Here is a 17,356-nt window from a genome sequence, read left to right as displayed (position 1 = left end):
AGGGAGGAAAGGCTCCACGCAGGCAGGCAGGCAGGAAAAGTTGTTTGCAGAGCAGAATTTTAGTGGGATAAAATGCCTCCAAAGGCGGCAGTGTCGCCTTACCCAGCAGCCGCATCGATTTCCACCATGCTATAAACTTGAGCCCTGCTCTCTGCTGAGCACCAGGCTCACAAGGATCGGTTTCTGGTTTTATTCTTTTCTATAATTTAGCATTTGCCTCTGCCTCTTCCTCTTTTCATTAGTTCTCCTCTCATCAATTATCAGCTGTTGAAATGATGGCTGGTCGGTGTCTCAGAGGTTCATTTAACCTCTATTGAACTGCTGAGTTGCAAGTCATTATTCCCTTTTTATTCCTGTTTTATCCTTGAGTTTGAAGGTGCCCTGATATGTGAGACAGGGCAGCCCCCAGGTGCCAGCCCAGTCCCTGTGTCCTGGCCCAGTCTCCCCTGGGCAGCGATGTTGGGAGCATGCTGCACCAAGATGCAAGAGTTAGCTGAGGCTCTGCAAGGTTGACTCATTCCTCAATCTTCTTTTTAGGATGGAAGATCTTGCATAGAAATCAGCATTTCCCTGGCAGCAAAGGTGCTGGGGGAGCCCCTGCTCTGCACAGAGGTTCACAGGGAGCCTTGCAGAGAGGTGCGGGACTGGCTGGGAAGGTCTCCCAGCACCCTGTGCAGGAGGAGGGGAAGGGAGCAGAGCTGAGAGCTTTCCTTAGAGGAAGAAACATTTGCATCCTGCTTTCCCCCCTCAAAAAAAGTCAAAATTTCCCCTGCCTCCCCTGCTTGGCAGTCCTGTGGCCAGCAAGGAGAGGAGTCCTCAATGGAAGAATTGTTCTCCACGGAGGAAGCCCAGAGAGCAGCCACAGCTATCATCCTACATGAGGTTCTGTATTGTTTAGGGGAACAATTTCTGTGACTCACAAGGGATGTTCAATATGTTTATAAATATATATTTTGACAATTTCTCGGGAGGCTGATGGTTTGCAGGGGCATTTCTCCAGGAAAGACTGTCTTGCAGCTTTCCTCATGCTTGCGTGTTGTTGAGTGTTGTGTTACTGAAAACATCTGAAAATCCCACCCTTAAGGCCACCCTTTGGAGATATGCTGTTTGTTCCCATCTGCTGCTAAGCCTTTTGCACTCTTTACCTTCCTTTTCAGCCTTAAAGTTTAGGGGAAAGTATAAACATCCCAGTTCCTCTGCCCAGGATGCACTGGCTGCACAACCAAGCTGGGAATGGTGTGGCATTCACACTTTCCCTGCCGAAGTGCTCCTCTAACCTGTTTTCTCCTTCTCCCCACAGGTATGCGAATACTCGTCACCCTGCTGTTAGATACTCTGCCTATGTTAGGCAACGTCCTCCTCTTGTGCTTCTTTGTCTTCTTCATCTTTGGGATTGTCGGTGTGCAGCTCTGGGCAGGGCTGCTGAGAAACAGGTGTTTCCTAGACAGGAATTTTGCAATGTAAGTACAGCAAAAAAAATCTCCACCTTTTCTTCCTTTCTCTCTCTGCCCTGCCAGAGAAACCCCGGCGGTCAGCAGGGTCAGCATCCAGCCGGGGTGCAGCCAGGGCCGGATCCAGCAGCTGAGAGCACGACGTGGCTGTGCTGCACGGCTGCAATGGCAGCTCTTAACTGGGCTGTCATCTTGATTCACAAGGTTGTTGGCTTCAGGACTCCAAGTCTGGCCAGGTACTTTTTGTATGGCAAAATCCACTTGTCAGCAGGTTACTGAGGGTTTGGAGTGGCTTTTTTCATGTTTTCCCTCTGCACCTGAAGGACAAGGACATTAGTGGTTTGGATTATGTCTGTCCAAGGAAGCTGAGATACCTGACTCTGGGAATTTAAGGATTTAGAACAAACAAAAGCATTATAGCTCTCCTAAAATTACCAGCTCCCAAAACTGTACAGGTCTGGGAGGTCACCTAGCACACCACACACCTGGCAGGGTGTTGATTAGGTGGTCTGCATGCTGGTACAGACAGCACCATGGAGATGCTGCTGAAACACACAAATAAATCATTGTAGGTGTATTAAGATAAGAAGCTTGATGTGAAAGGCACTACAGATGTTTGTACACTGCTCTCAGTCTGGGACAGGCATCAGGAATGGGCAGCACATTTGATCACCAGCTCTTTTTGATGCAAACTTTAGTTTTGGTTCTTCCAAGCTAGGCAGTTGCATAGACCAGGATCCTTGCCACATGCTGAGGGTGCTAATAGGCCTTAATTGCCCTGATGAGTCTCACCTAGGACCCCCACCCTGCCCATGGCCCAGGAGCTCTATTTAAGCTCAGCCTGTGACTCTTAGTCCTGGTTTGAGCTGTGCTGGTGGTGTGCCTGTTTCCAGCTCTTTGTTCCTGGTTTCTTTGGCTCCTGCCTGAGTTCTCTGGGTGGATCCTAGATCTGGTTCATCACTTCTGTCGTGGTTTCAGCCCAGCAGGTAACAAAGGACCACACAGCTGCTCGCTCACTCATCCCACTCCAGTGGGATGGGGAGGAGATGGAGGAGAGAAAAGGGAAAAGAAAAAAAAAAATGGAACCTCGAGGGTTGGGATAAGGGCAGTTTACTGGGACAACACACAAAAAAAGAAGTTACAACAACGCTGCTAATGAAAGGATATACAAAAAGAGTGATGCGCAGTGCAACTGCTCACCACCCAGAACCCAACGCTCTGCCACTTCCCCCACTGAAAGTCGAGAGAGCTCCCCCCAGCCCGCTCCCCGTTTATATACTGAGCATGATGGCACATGGTATGGAATAGCTCCTTGGCTAGTTCAGGTCAGCTGTCCCGGCTATGCCCCCCACCTCCCAGGTTCCTGTAAAAATTAACTCTATCCCAGCTGAACCCAGGACAACTTCCCACACCTGGGGCTTTGAATGGACCCTGCTGCCAGCCCTGGGCTCTGCCTGCTGTGTTCAGACTGTCCCTGCAGGTGCTGCTGGTGCTGGGATGACTCTTGGCTCCTGGCTCATCCCCTGCCACAGGGCAGGCCAGCTCTTGCTGCTCCCCAGCCATCCCTCAGCATGATACCGAGCCTGGGCTGCTCTGCACTTGCCCTTTCAGAGGTGCAATGTAAGGGCACACCTTAAAACCTATCAGCACAACAAAAAGATCAAAACCAAGTGCAGCCTGCGAGCTTCCACAGAAAAGGGAGGTCTGCATGGGAAAATCCTTCCAAAAGGCTCCTGTCAGAGGCTGCTGAAGATGTCAGTGGTTCAGAGGTGAGGAAATGCCTGAGACCAGCTAATCAGGGCAAGTCTAGCTCTGTAAGAGAAGATAGAGCCTGTAATTATATCTGTTTGTAATCATCTGCTGTCTGCAACTTGCATTGTGTCTGGAAGACAAGCAGAGATTATCTGTCAGCTCTACCCCAGGTCCTGTTCCTGCCTCTCACTGATTAGTCCTGTGGCCTTCAGCTCTCTGAGCCTTTCCCTGTACTGCAGACCATCTCTGATGGCACTTACTCATCCCACCAGAGATGCTGAAAGGCAGAAAATCAATGGGTCTGCCATGTGTGTATGCTTCAGCTCCTGCATCTTGATGCTTCAACCTCACAAGCTCTCTCCTGCACCCACGGCAGGTATTTGCTGGTCATCAAGACTCTCTGTCACTCAGGGTAATCCCTGAGCTGTCATTTTAAAGCCTGAAAACTAGTGATAAAGCTGTGCTCAGGTGGCCCCGTTGCATGGGGCAGGCACTGTGTGCAGGCAGTGCTTTGAGCACAAGGAGTGCAGAGCTGTAATTAGCTTCAGTGAGTCCTTCTCATCCATTTGACCAGGTTTCTAAAATGCTGTGTGTTTTCCTGCAAAGTGGAGCTTTTAAAATTAACCACAGGGGAAACATTTGCTAAGTACAGATATTAAGCAGGCTGTTATGTAATGGCCATTAGCAGCATCAAAGGCATCACAGGATTTTCTTATCAGGGTCTTGGTCCCGGTCACTGAAAGCAAATTCAAGTTCCCTGGGCTAATCCTTGGAAGCTGTGTTTGAAAAGGCAGGAGGTTTGTAAGAGATCTCCTTCCTCCTTCACTGCAGCTCTGCACGGGTTCCTGGGTCCCCTCCAGCAGCAGGTAGTGGTGAATTTGGGTGGCTGTGGGTTATCCTTTGCTTGTGCCCAAGTCCTGTTGCTTGATGCCATGTGGTCTTTAATACCCCAACAGCAAGTTGTTTAGGGGGAAAAGGCATGGTGTGGCAGTAACAGGGAAAGCACTTTAGGGTTACATCTTCCTGCTATCGTACAGATGGACCAAAATATACAGCATTGGGCCCAAAGTAGCAGGTCCTGCTGACCAGCAGCAGGATGCCATCTGCCTGCAAGACGATGTGGAGATATAGGCAAAGTCAAGCCCAGGGTTGGATTGGAGCAGGTCCATCCCTGTGTGCCCAGTGTCGGTGCTGGAGAGCCCTGAGCATCCGTCCCATTCTAGGCAGAGCTGCCAAAGAGAACAAAAACAACAACAAAACCTTCACCCAGGGGATGCAGGATTAAAGTTAAGCTGTGGTTTTGCTTAGAAGTAAACAGAATAGAGCTCTGCGGGAAAGGGGGAATGAGATTCTGGTCGGTTAGTTTTGTCTGCCAAGTCCCACTAAATCCCAGTGGTGTTGTCCTCAGCCTAAAATAATGTTTGCCAGCCCTTCAGCAGGCTGTGAGGGGCTGGAGGATGGACAGGCGTGCTGTGCACCCAGGTTGGAGCTGAGCAGGTGATGGTCCTGGCTCAGATTTTCCTTAGAGCCCCGTAAAGGGGAAGACTTGAGTTATTGGTGGGGCTCACATTGGTGGTGGTGTCAAACCCTCCCAGATGAAGACAGAACTGCTTTAAAGTGAGGGTGAGCATTTGAACACAATCCAGGGTGCCAGGCAAGGAACGGTCATAGCCCCAGAACTTTTCTGGAGTAAAAGAAGTGTAAGTGAGCTCAGAGACTGGTGCTTCAAATACAGTTTCTTATCTGCTGCATGCTTCTTTGCACACTCACTACCAGCAGCTTTCTGGGCCGTACAGCTTTACAGCAGGCATCAGATGGAAGAAGTTACTTTGATTTTGCCATCATTCTTCTTCCTGTGGAAGCCTTTTCTTTTAAATCCCCCTTGAAAGTTAGCTGCTTCAAGTAAAGAAGCTATTTTTAAATATAGTACATTCTGATAGAAATTTGGGGATTACTTTGAGGTGCACTGGAAATATCTGCTTTCTCTCTTTCTTTGAAAATTGCACTGTTGCAATGCAATATCATGCTGGAAGGAGGCTGTTTTATTAAGGACTCTCTTTGAGTAGCGACTTTGAAGGAATTACAGGCAGTTACTGGGCTGTTGCAGTAGCGGGTTGGCAAGCAATAAACTGGACTGGGTCACTGCTGTTCAGGACACGTGAGAAGCTGTCACTTCCCAGTCAGCCCTGGAGACCAGAGTGGAGTTTCAGAGGTCTCTGGTGGCTCAGGCACCTCTTCAACCCGCCGAGGAGCTCACTGACCACGTTGCATTTCCCCTGGCATTGCACAGCAGTGGGGAACAGCAGTGCCAAGACGGTCTCTGCTGCTCTGTGAGCGAGTGCAGGAGATGCCTGACAGTGGGAGCTGGAGGGGAAATTTCAGAAAGGCCTTTTTGGTTGGTTTGATCTGAGAGAGGAAGGCTCGGCATGCATGCATGGGAAGGGCAAGCCAAGCCAGCAGTTTATCTGTAAGATCTCCAGGATGTGTGTCTCCCCCACGCAGCCCCTCTGGCTCCCTCCTGCCATCATGAGCTGCTATCACTGTAAATAAAGGAATTGGGTCACCCCCAGCTTGTCTGGGTTGTTGCTGCTGGGGCTGCTCCTTGTTTGTGTGTTGTTATGCAGAGGAGCGCTTCCCCCCTTGTGGAGCCTTTCAAGGAACTCAGTGGGTTGGAAGCAGGAGAGGGGAGAGAGCTGTGAAGTGCTTTGTATTATCTAATGCTGCAGGACAGTTATAATGTGAACTCTTCAGTCTTAATTAACTCCACACCTGCTTGGCATTGTACCGCCTTTGGCTCCTTGGCTTTTGTAGAGCTGTGAGAAGGCACATACGGCCAAGGCAGACAGCTCTGAGTTTGTCTGAAAGGTGCTACCGAGTTCTGCTTAATTGCTCCTCCTGGCATCACTCTGTGCAGCAACGTTGGGTTGTCAGCAGGATTTCCTCCAGAGAGCAGCCTCCTCTTGGAGGGAACGGATCCTGCCTGGTGCTGAGTTTCCTCCACCTTTTCCCATTCCTCCTCTGCTCCTCAGAAAGCTGAAGCAGGATTGTGCTCAGCGCACACACCATACTCCAGCGGTTGTGGATGATGTCCTGCACGGGATGGTTGGGCTGGGAGGACTGAGCCTGGAGGAAGATGGAGCAGAGAATAATTGTTCAGCCTCCTTTGACATGGGGGAGAATGGACTTGCCTGCCCCACTGCTGTCCATCCTGCACATGAACATGCCCAGGGACAGAGAAAGGGGAATACATTGCAAAGCTGCTGCAATCCCAGAGAAAGATGTGCAGTGGGCAGCCAGCCGAGAAAGGGGTGTTAATCCTTTCTAATGTGATAACAAGATCCATTCTGGGGCTTAGTTTCTCATGTCTTTTCCCCAGAGCACAAGGGTCTCATGATTAGTGGATTCATTACCATTAATAAGTTATTTGGACTATGCCTGTTAGCAAGTAACAAGGAAGTCAGATTGACCTTTCCTGCATGTGGAGGTAGACGGTCTTGGCAGAGCTAATTAATTTATTTTGTGGATACTGGGGATTCCTTCATTCTGCAACACTGTTGTTTCTCATTCTTGCTCTCCTTCCTTCTTTCCCCTTTTTGGTTGTGCCAGCAGGGTCATCAAGCAGAGGAACTAGAAAAAGGTCTTAAATTTGCAGTGCTTGCTGTCAGCTGGTATGTCCCTTCCCCTCTGTACTCAGTGGTTGCAGAGCATCATGCAGGTGCAGGTCCCTCCCAGCTGGACGGATGCTCATGGTGTCTCTGTGCCCAGGGCAGACATGGAAGAGAGAAGGGTTGGAAAAGGGCTGGGCAGAAAGTGGCCCCCATGTGACTGATTTTGGCCTGTCATAGGGAGGACTTCTGGCTTGTAAATCATTTTGGGGGCAATGACAAAAATGAGCAAGGCAGAGAAAAGTAAGGATAAAATCAGGCAGCAGCAGAACCAAATCAAGCTTCATCCATCCTTCGCAGTCAAGCTGTGCTTTGTTTTCCTGGTATTATTTTCCTCCCACAGCCACTAAAGTGTGTCATTCTTTTGGTTCTCCAGAGGGTTTGGGCCCAGATCTTCTCTATGCAGCTTATTAGATCACAGCCCAGGGCGCTGTGTCTGCAGGCAGTATTTCTTCTTCAGCCCAAGGCTTCCTAAATGGTGACTCATGGGAAACATGCAGCCTCTCAAATCTGTGTATGTGGCTCATCAAGGGCCTTTCTAGTTGCAATGTGTAGTGAATAGCGAAGCGTTGAACAGGAGGGGAATTGGTCCTGTAGGTCCCCAGGCTGGTTGCTTTCCCTCACTCCAACAAAAGTGGGTGCATGGGCTGCAGCAGAATTGGCTGGCACACTACTAGCTGTGTCCCTCCCTGTCCAGCCTGCCCAGTTGGAGTGGACATATCAGGAGATCACAGATCAGCTCTGGGGGCTGAAATAAAGGTGATTAATCTGCAACAATGAACATTTATCAGAGTCCCACAGCTGGGAGGGCAGATAGCTGCGAAGTCGCGTGTGGTGCTGAATGTTGTGTATATTGTGCCACGGTGGGAGAGGCAGCTCTCAGGGGAGCTCGGGTGTGCGGTCAGAGTGGAGCATCACACTGATGCATCAGCCCTTCTGTCTGAGCACTTCTTCCATGGTCAGTGTTCTTCGCACAGGCGTGTGTGTGTCTGCGTCTAAACACGAAACTGCTCCCAGGAAAGGAGCTTGTGCATCCATAGCTGCTAATTACACAATCATCCCTCCAGATGGTCCATCTCCTTCTGCAAGTCCAGCTTTGCTCTGGGTAGAATCCTAATTATACTGGCCCGTGAGCTGTGGTGTGCTAAGCCTTCCCGTCCTGCCTGCTGCCAAAAGGTGTTTGTGATCAGGAAAATCCTGCTGCTGGTGTTGTGGTGGGGTGTTGTTTCCAGTGTGGTGAAGGAAGGAAGTTTTTTGCTGAGTTTCACAGCTCCACCTGGCTCTGGAGCAGGTTTTCGTGGAAGATCAGTTGCAGTTTGGAAGAGTATGTCCCTGGAGTGGCAGGTCCAGATCAAAGAGCCTTGGTGAGCATTGTTTTAAGGGAAACAAGAAAGAGCAAGGGATGTTCCCAAAATCACACAGGGTTGTTGCAGGGCTGGGTGCTCAATGTGTAGTTTTAGGGTTGCAGATTACTGTCTGAGACTTGCCTCTGTGGCTGTCTCTGTTGCAAGCACCAGGTTTGGGCACCAAGCTGCCCAAACAGCAAAAATTTCAAGTTTGCATGACTTGTCACATGGGGGATTTGAGAACTGCAGAGATCTGTTGAGCCTTAGCTGAAGGTCCAGGTGCTTTGATGAGAAGGTACCAAATGAGACCTCTCCTGCCATCACCTTAGAGACTCATAGAGTAGCTCTTTGCTTGTAACCCATAAAGTCCTGGTTTCAAGAGTGGTGAAGTCAGCCCCGGGGAAGCTGGTCATACCCTACGGTCCTGTGGCCATGCCACTTTGCTGTATCAGGTAGTGCACAGTGTAGTCCAGGCTGGGTCTGGGCTCTGGGGGTGTTAGACCCCTGTCACTACCACAGGGTGCAGAAAGCCCGGATCCCAATGTCCTATTGGAAAGGCTTCAGAGCTACTGAGCATCTGCTACTGAGTTTCCTGGGAGGACGCTAGCGGGACATGCACCCGTGGCCTCTCAAACCTGGAGGTTTCAGAGGAAAATGTCCTTCCTGAGGCTGGTGAGGCTGGGATGGCTCTGCCCTGGGCTGCATTGTGTGTTATGGAGGTACAGAGCCCTCCCAGTACCTCCCTGGGTGAGCAGGCTCAGGCAGGCCCTGTGGCTGTAAGCAGAGATGTCCCAGGTGCGGTGTGGTCCTCACCACGTTTGAGGGTGCAGGAGCCTTTTGCATCTGAACTGAGCCCCTCTCAGCATACCCGCTAAGGCCAAAACAGAGCTGACGGGTTTTGCCTGCCATTTGTGAGTTAGAAGTCACTTTTCAGGTGTCTCTTCTCCGCCTCCTTCTGTTTCTTCTCTCAAGTTCCCCAGCTGTCTTTGCCAAAGTCTGTAGCACTCCCAGACACATCCCTGCGACTCAGTGCGTTTTAATCCTTTGCAAGCCTCTGCAATACCCCCCTCTGTGTGACAAACTCTGCTGGTTGTAGTATCTGATCTTCTAGCAAACACCGTGCTAGCGAAGCACTCAGCCTTTTCTTCAGCTTGTTTTATATGGAAATTTCCTCCAAGTGAAACCAATTCGTGGGAGGGGAAGGAGAAGGCTTTTAGGCAGTCCTGGAGGAAAAACATTTTTCAAGTTTTTCTTGAATCTAAGGCATAGAAACTGGGAAGAAGATATTACAGTTTTGTCTAGAGGTGTGGGAACACTGCGCAATGGGAGGGGAATAGCTGGTGAATATGTTTAATTGCCAGTGAACAATGCCCAATTCCTCTGACATGTTACTCTTGTCTATTCCTAAAGCTGGGTGGACCCTCAACAGCCATCTCAAGTAATTCATTGATGGAGGGGAACCAAATTCCCCAGAAAAGTTGTTCAGGGTTAATTTCCCCTCAGCTCTGCCCTGCAGCAATTGCTCTCTCCTTAAGGTGCAGTTGCTGAATGACTCCTGCTTGACCCAACGGTTTTGGGGACCAATTTCAAGCCATTGTATGGAATAACACTAGTTTGGCACTCATTAGAGCCAAATTTATTCAATAGTTTGGTACATTCAGAAACAGATAGAAATACAGCTGTCCTGTCTTGAAGAATACCTGCTTATCTTCTCCCCACATCTCACTTGGTTGTATAATTTGTGTGTTGCCTTTTCCCTTATCTCCTGACTGGTTATATAGCATCTTAGATCCCTGCAGCTCTGAATGCAGCAGATAAAGTCAGCTCTAGGACTTTGCACTTTCTCATTTTGAGCAGTGCTTCAGCAGTGTGAGTGACGGTGGGTCTCACTAATGCTAATCAAACAGCATGAAAAGTCCCAGGCTCTGCTTGCTCGCTGATCTGCCCCAGAGCATGCCTTGGGAAAAAAGGCACATCCCTGCCATGCTGCAATTAGAGCATTTGCTTATCTTAGCTGTAACAGAGCCATAAACTTTATCCAGGCCAATTAAATCAGATATGCAGTAAGCATACAGTTCCTATTAATGTGGGCTCATTCTTTTCTTATGTAAGTACAGAAGGAATTTGAGATGGCCTGTGGCTGGGTATCTCCTTGTTAAAGTTCAGCTCACTCATCACAGAGATGGGCTGAGGGGCAAATTTATTGGAAAGCTGCTTTGCCATCAGCTTTTCTGAAGCATGTTCTGAGCATCAGAAGAGCTATCTTAAAATCCTTAGATAGAAACAAAAAGTTCCCTAGATTTTTGGGAAGCACCTGGCCTGCTGGGATTTTTCTCTCTATACCCTCTCATTTCAACTTTCAACTGCCCTGTTCACTTGGGAAAACTCAGGCTGATCTTTAACTGAAAGATCACTGGTGCAAAAAGCTTTGTAGACAAAGGTAAGGGCTGATATCTCAACTGTGGCTTGCCATCCCCAGTCTGATGGGGCTGAAGGGCAAAGGAGAAATAACACACCCAAACCAGGGACAGAAACCAGTGCCTTTTGCTGCTGCTGAAACAAGGGATGCATTGTTTGTTCTCATCCTTCTCTTTCTTCCCCCTCCAGGACGTACAACCTTACCTTCCTGCATCCGTACTACCGGACAGACGAAGCGGAGGAGAACCCATTCATCTGCTCATCGCATCGTGAAAACGGCATGCAGAAATGCTCCAACATCCCAAACAGGAAGGAGTACAAGGTGGAGTGCACCTTGAGCATGGACTCCTACACCCCAAGTTTATACAACCCTGATTTCAGCAGCAGGAATGCCTGCATAAACTGGAACCAGTATTACAACGTATGCATGGCAGGGGACGTAAACCCACACAATGGAGCTATCAATTTTGATAATATTGGATATGCCTGGATAGCTATTTTTCAGGTAGGATTCTCCTAAAGATTTTTCTGTTCTGTCATGTTTTGCTTGGAAAGATTTTAATAGATGCATCAGAGGAGAACAGTATTTGCTTGTACTTGTATGAAACTGCAAATGAAGACACATCAAGTAAATGAATCGGACAATAACCTGCACAAATGTTGCAAGAGAGCATTTGAAGAGAATAGCCATTTTTTCAGTGCATTTTAGAAGAGGGGGGAAATACTTCTTGAGACAGACAACAGTATGGAAAGTTCTAGCACTGCAAATCAGACCTGGATAAATCCCAGGGATTTTTGAGAGTTAGGGTCTGTATTTATTGCTGTAGTATCAGGAAATGGAGAGTGTTGTCGAAGTCCTTAAGCAAGACTTAATATCATTCTAAAATGTAGGAACTAGCTTGATGGCATGGTTTGGGCTTGATTCTAGAATTACAGGGTTATACTGGTTAGCATGGTATGCTGGAGGGTGGAAGAAATCTGTTCTGGCTAGAATACCTGTGAAGAGATACTACTCGTGGAATTTGAGTCATTCGTGATCCACACCTGTACAGCTCTTCACTAGAGACCAAAGTACTTACAGCTCAAACTGGGGGAGCCTTTACAGGTAACAAAAACACTCCAGCAACTGAAGCATTTTCAAAGCATTTGTAGCTCTGGAACATTGGATAGCTCATCTACACAGTCCAGAGGCTATGGTCTCTTAGGGCTAGCCTATTTTAAATGATCCATGTACTGTTTTCCATTTTTAATTTGCACTTTCTGATTTTAATACAAATTTCTTTATGCTTTTGGCTAGATGCCCTGTTTTATTTGGTCCTGCTCAAGTGTAGGTGACATCTATTCCTAAAAGAGAAAAAAAAATGCTCTTTTTAGTTTTGTTAATGATGAATAATTACTCATTCAGAGCTCTAAATTTCATTTATGAATTTCCTGCTAGTTTCACATTATAATAGGAACTTAATAACTTTCAATTTTCATCTGGGAGTTGTAAAGGGACAATTGCTTGCTCTGAGCATCTTGTCTGCTCTCATGCTGTCACAGTAGCACAGTAGCACACCTTAAGTCAGAGGCTTAAAACCAAATCCAGAAGGGTTCAGGCAGATTCCAAGTCTCTACTAGGCTATATTTTTTAAAATGCTTTGGTTCTTTCCTGGAATTAGTGTGTCAAGAGAGACACTGCCATAGTAATTTTGAATATTTCTGACTGGTAGCAAGTGTTGCATAAAGGAAAGAGGGAAATCAAAGTGAGAATAGTAGATAGGTCTCTGGCTGTACTTGCATTCTCTTTTTTCTGCTCTTGCGTAGTTCTTTGACGGTGCTTGATGGATGTGCCCAGGAGGTCCCATCTGGCTCCCACCATGGGGCAGCAATGTTCTTGCCAAAGAAAGGGCAGAGGGCAATGTGTTGCAGAGTGCCTGTGCTAGTGCATTGAAAATGAGCAGGTGCTTCTCGAGGGGTCCTGCTTCCTTTTTACTTCCAGTGCCTTTCTGCAGACTGCAAGTTTTCATTTCGTGTTGGTATTTCATTTCCTCAGCCTGAAAATGTGCGGTTTTAAGCCAGGAAGAACACACCAGCCACAGCAGAGGTTGCAACTGATTCCTTTGGGCAGAGCAGAGTGTCTGGCAAAGTTGGATATTGTATTCATAGATCATTTTGGCAGCTGCCAGGAGGTTTATGATTGGTTTTAGTGCTGCTTAGGCCATGCAAATGCTAAAGAGTATTTCCAGCCAAAAACTCTTCCTACATCTTTTTCCTTTTAGAAGTAAGGACTTGCTTTTAGAAGCTGAAAACAATATAACTCCAGGTAAAGAAACAGCTGTTGGGAGTAAGGTGCTTGCTTAACTTTGATATGGAAAGAGTAAATCATTACTGCAAGAGGTGGGATGCTAAATCAAAACAGTTACTGTAAGCAGAGAACATTTAACAAATAAAGCTATTGAGTTGTGCTCTCATTACATTTAATAGTTGAAACTGGGTAGCACCAGGTCAGCAGTTAGATGAGGCCTCAAAGTAAGTAGTGCAGAAAGTAGAACGGATGGGTTTAGTAGCTCAGGAGCTTCCCTGTGAATTGGTATTGAATTACTAGGCAGAAAGCACTCTGCTGTGTTCTGGATGAGACAGGTCCAATTGTCCTGATCCCTTCTGAGGAATAATGAATACGTGGTACTTTGCAAGAGTTGTAATGATGGGCTGAACCTCAAGGTCTGGCAAGCTTCCAGTTTGCATAATGGCAATCTTAGGACTCAGCTGGTTAGAGCATCCCTCGTGATTTATCCCAAATGAGTTGGAAATCTAGCATGGTTTAAGAGCTGTCAGAAGGGAGGTTGGTGAAATGAGCCCCACAGGTGAGATTTGGAAGGAAGCTTCCAAGTGCAGTGACTGCAAGTCGTGCCCATGAGTTTCCAAGGGCACAGTTTGATACTGTGCAGACTGCGAACAAACAAAACCAAAAGCAGACTTTGACAGGGAAATCTGAAGATCTCTACTCCAAAATGTCCTTGTGAATGGTGCGCCAAGGCAGGAGGCTAGCAGTATGGCCAAGCCCTTTCAGCTGCCAGAATTTGGATTTAAGCAGCCAAGCTGAAAGACATTTAACTTCATGGTAGTGATCCTGAACTTGCAAGTAACCTGGCACATGGCAGCAGAGCATACCAAACAGTGAAATGCATTGTTGACCTTCCAAGTGGAAGAGTAAGTCAGAGGCATCAGACAGGAGAACCAACCTAGTGCAAATGAAAAAATCTTAAAGTAATAAAGATGGTGGCTGCATCTATGGGCGTTTGAAAGGATAATAATTCCTTATGTAATCCTGCAAATGATTAATGTTTTGATTCCCCTCATTTGTTGTGTAATAGGCTAATTCATGTATATAATTGCTACAAAAGCACGTTCAATGGCAAATTATGTGAACTAATTAGCTTATTACAGAATAAATGAAAGGAGATGGAACCTAAATTAACTGTGAGGTTTGGCATGATATTAAGATCCCTTTATTGCACATGAATTTCAGGTGCAACAATAAGAGCAGTAATTACAGGTATTGTTGTCACACTGCAAATGATGAATTACCCACCTAACCAAAGTCCAATTTAATTTGAATTACTGACAGTCTCAGTGGAGCAACCAAAACACTGCCACCTTCCTAACCATCAGTCTTGGTGTGGCCAGGCCTGGATGCAGAAACCCTGTTGAAACAAAAGGGAGTTGGGTGGCTGGTAAGATACACAGTTTGGGAAGAAGAGATGATTTAGGCTACTTTGCAAACCACAGAACCATTGCTTGGATGATTTCACATCTGACTTGCAGAAAAGTAAGACATATAATAGCACTTTACATCAGGAGGCAATGCTTTTGGCAAAACTAGTGAGGCAAAGTTGAAGGAGCAATAACCACCAGCTAGGCAGAACCAAGACGAGATCAAGGGAACAAGCTGTTCCTCTGTGCCTCCTTCCAGGGTATAGTTGGAAGGACTGAACTATGAGAGCAGATGTATGGGGAAAAAATTACATGGATGTTTCAGGAAATGTCCATCCAATACAAGAGAAAAGATTTGTCTGGCAATTCAGAGGAGCTGTGACACTGCTGGTGCTGACTGAGTTACCTTTTCTGTGGCCTCTTCTTCACATGTATTTTGGAAGTAGTTGTGTTTTCTAAGGGGCTTCCTTAATGAAGGACCCTCTTGAAATTAGTCCTTGGATACAGCTCTCAGATTCATTATTCTGTTTCTGGCTTATGTTGTTCTGGGTGCATATTGCTTCTATGAGGTCTTGCTTAAGAAGACATCTCAGTTTACAAGTTAATCAAGTCATACAAGTAACACATCTCTGGCTCATGATCAGAAGGCCCTAGCGAGGGAATTCTCAGAGGAGACCATTTTGCATTCAGCAGCCCCCTTGCTGCTGTCAGGAAAAAAAAAATAAGCCTAGTTGTGTTCACGAGAGCTGAAGACAGCCCAGCAGGCGCACGACATGATAAGAATGTCCAAGAAAGGAAAAGCTGAATCACCTTCTGAAGAAAGATGTCTGGAAATAGAGCAGTGCTAAAGGAACTGTCAGCAGCAGCAAGAGTTCAAGGTGTTGATAGCATGCTTAGATGGAGAACTTCTCTTTGCACCTGGTCTCACCAAAGCCAGCGGTATGTTACAGCCACAAAGATGTGGGTGACGAGCTCAGGAGAGAAAACAAGTTTGGGGTGGGAAAGGAAGGGAATTGATGCCACCCACTTCTTCCTTCATTTGTCCTTCTGCAGGTACTTTACTCCTAACGCAATGGCAGGCTGCCTGCGCAGGTGTGACAGCTGGCAGTGACAGCCATATGCTGCAGGCCACCTGCCGAAATAGCCCTTTTTTTTCGACGTGAAGTTACCTCTTTTGTGCTCTAGCCTGTCAAAAAAACCCCTGGGAGCTTGTGTAAGCTATCTCAATCCAATCAAGGATTTATTCATTTTGACCCCGCTCTGTGTGCTGATGAGGGGCTTGTTTTGTCTCTGTGTTGCTGACTCTGCTTCTGCTGGGATCTGCACCCCTGCGAGCTGTGCCTGTACATGGGCCGGCTGAGAAAGTACAGAGCTTGGGGGAAGATTTCAGGTTTGGAAATAAGAAGGTTCATTTGTCTCATTTCACTATTGTTTGGTGCCCTGATCTGTTCCACAGCCATTGCCCCCTTCACATTGTTTCAGCCTCTGTTCATCATGATTGAAATCATTCCCTGAGTATTTCTCCCTTGCCTGGAAATCTTTCAGCTAAATCTGTAATGGGAACCATATCTTCTGTTTGAATTAAAGAAAAAATTATATGCATTTCAATGCGCTTCTGTTATGGCCAAACACAAGAATGAGCTTGGAGTCCCTCCTCATCTATACTGTCACTCTGTCAAGAAAAGATCTTGTTTGAGGAGACAAGACCTGAAGCTCTAACATTGCTTTTCCCTTAGAGTATGCACAAACCTCCACTCTGGAACATACTGGCAGGACAGAATTGGCAGGGTCATTCCTGTTTGTTCCTACTTGCACATCTTCCTCTTAGCTGGGCTGTCTACTCAGGTGGATATTAACAGGGACTTTGGGGGGGGCTGTTTCTCTTGCTTTGTTGCTGGGACGTCAAGGTACCTCAGCCAAGTTCTTTACAAAATAACAGCTCAGGAATGGTTACCCCAGTGTCTCGAGTATTGTACGCAAGATGTTACCAACACGCTTGCTTGCCTGTCTGCTGCAACCTCTGTTCTTCCACTTCCAGTAGTCTTAAATATTTTGGGGAACAGCCAAAAGGCACACTGAAGCAGAAGGAAGTGAAAGAGCCTGTGGCTTCCAACAGCAATTGTATTTATCCGTGCAACGTGTAGTTTTGTGAGCCATGTTTTTCAGAAGCAGCTGTCACACTGGGTGCCCATGTTTTCAGGGTTGATTGAGTAGATAATTTTTTGGCCAAAAGGACTTTTTTTGTCAAATGGTTCATTCTTTAAACTGGAGATATTTCAACAATGCTTATCTGTACTGAATTTGGCAAGAAAAGAGTTCTAAGCTTTTCATTTCCACTGCTTCAAGATGATGCTTTGTCACTAGACTTGAATCTGTTTTGGATCACCAAAAATATTTCCCTCTAAATGATGGGGTTTGAGTTTTGTTGGTGTTGCTTTTTTTAATTTGGTCAGCCAAATAAACATCATTTTCTGCATTTGAAGAGCTTTCATGCTGAATACCCAATCTAAAAATATCCAGCCCCTTTAAAGCATCTCAGAGTGTGGTTTGAAGAGGATTAGTTGCTTTTGAAAAATCTCCTTAATTTTGAAGGTTAGAATGAATTGTCCCATATAGCACAAGTCAGAGAGGCCATCCTGATTCCGGGTCTGGGCCCACTAACCTATGGGAGGTATCAGAGTGACCCAGCATGGCACAGAAACCTCTGTAGTTTTGGAAGGGTTTCATCTTACCTCAATCATAGATTCTTGTATCCAGAGTAGAAAGAAGGGTGCCTGCGGCAAGCCATGACCCAATCTGGAGTCCAGTTAGGTGATGAAAAAGCTACTGGTCTTGAGGTACATCAACAATTCTTACAGGAAAATCTTAATTTGATTTGATTGCCCCAAACGGGCTCCATGATCTGTTGCTGCTATTGCACCTTGCACTGTGAGTTGTACATAGCCTAAGGGAGACTTGCATGCTAAGCCAAAGGTTTGGCTCCTTTACCCTCATGTCCCCACACAACTGTCTCCAGACTGCGTTGAGT

General features: G+C 46.8%; 1 protein-coding gene across 4 annotated transcripts in view; it reads left to right on the top strand.

Annotated features, from left to right (window-relative positions):
- Window positions 1-17,356, top strand: part of CACNA1H (calcium voltage-gated channel subunit alpha1 H) — a 256,475-nt gene that overhangs the window by 139,929 nt on the left and 99,190 nt on the right. For all 4 annotated transcript variants that reach the window (XM_069810453.1, XM_069810454.1, XM_069810456.1 and 1 more), the window contains exons 6-7: window positions 1,301-1,460; window positions 10,822-11,137. In XM_069810453.1, coding sequence (XP_069666554.1) covers window positions 1,301-1,460; window positions 10,822-11,137 — 476 coding nt within the window. The remainder of the gene's footprint in view (window positions 1-1,300; window positions 1,461-10,821; window positions 11,138-17,356) is intronic.

The sequence above is a fragment of the Haliaeetus albicilla genome, chromosome 22 (assembly GCF_947461875.1).
Source record: "Haliaeetus albicilla chromosome 22, bHalAlb1.1, whole genome shotgun sequence".
Taxonomy (NCBI): Eukaryota; Metazoa; Chordata; class Aves; order Accipitriformes; family Accipitridae; genus Haliaeetus; species Haliaeetus albicilla.
Note: the sequence above shows the minus strand (reverse complement) of the source record. Positions and strands in the feature narration are given on the sequence as shown.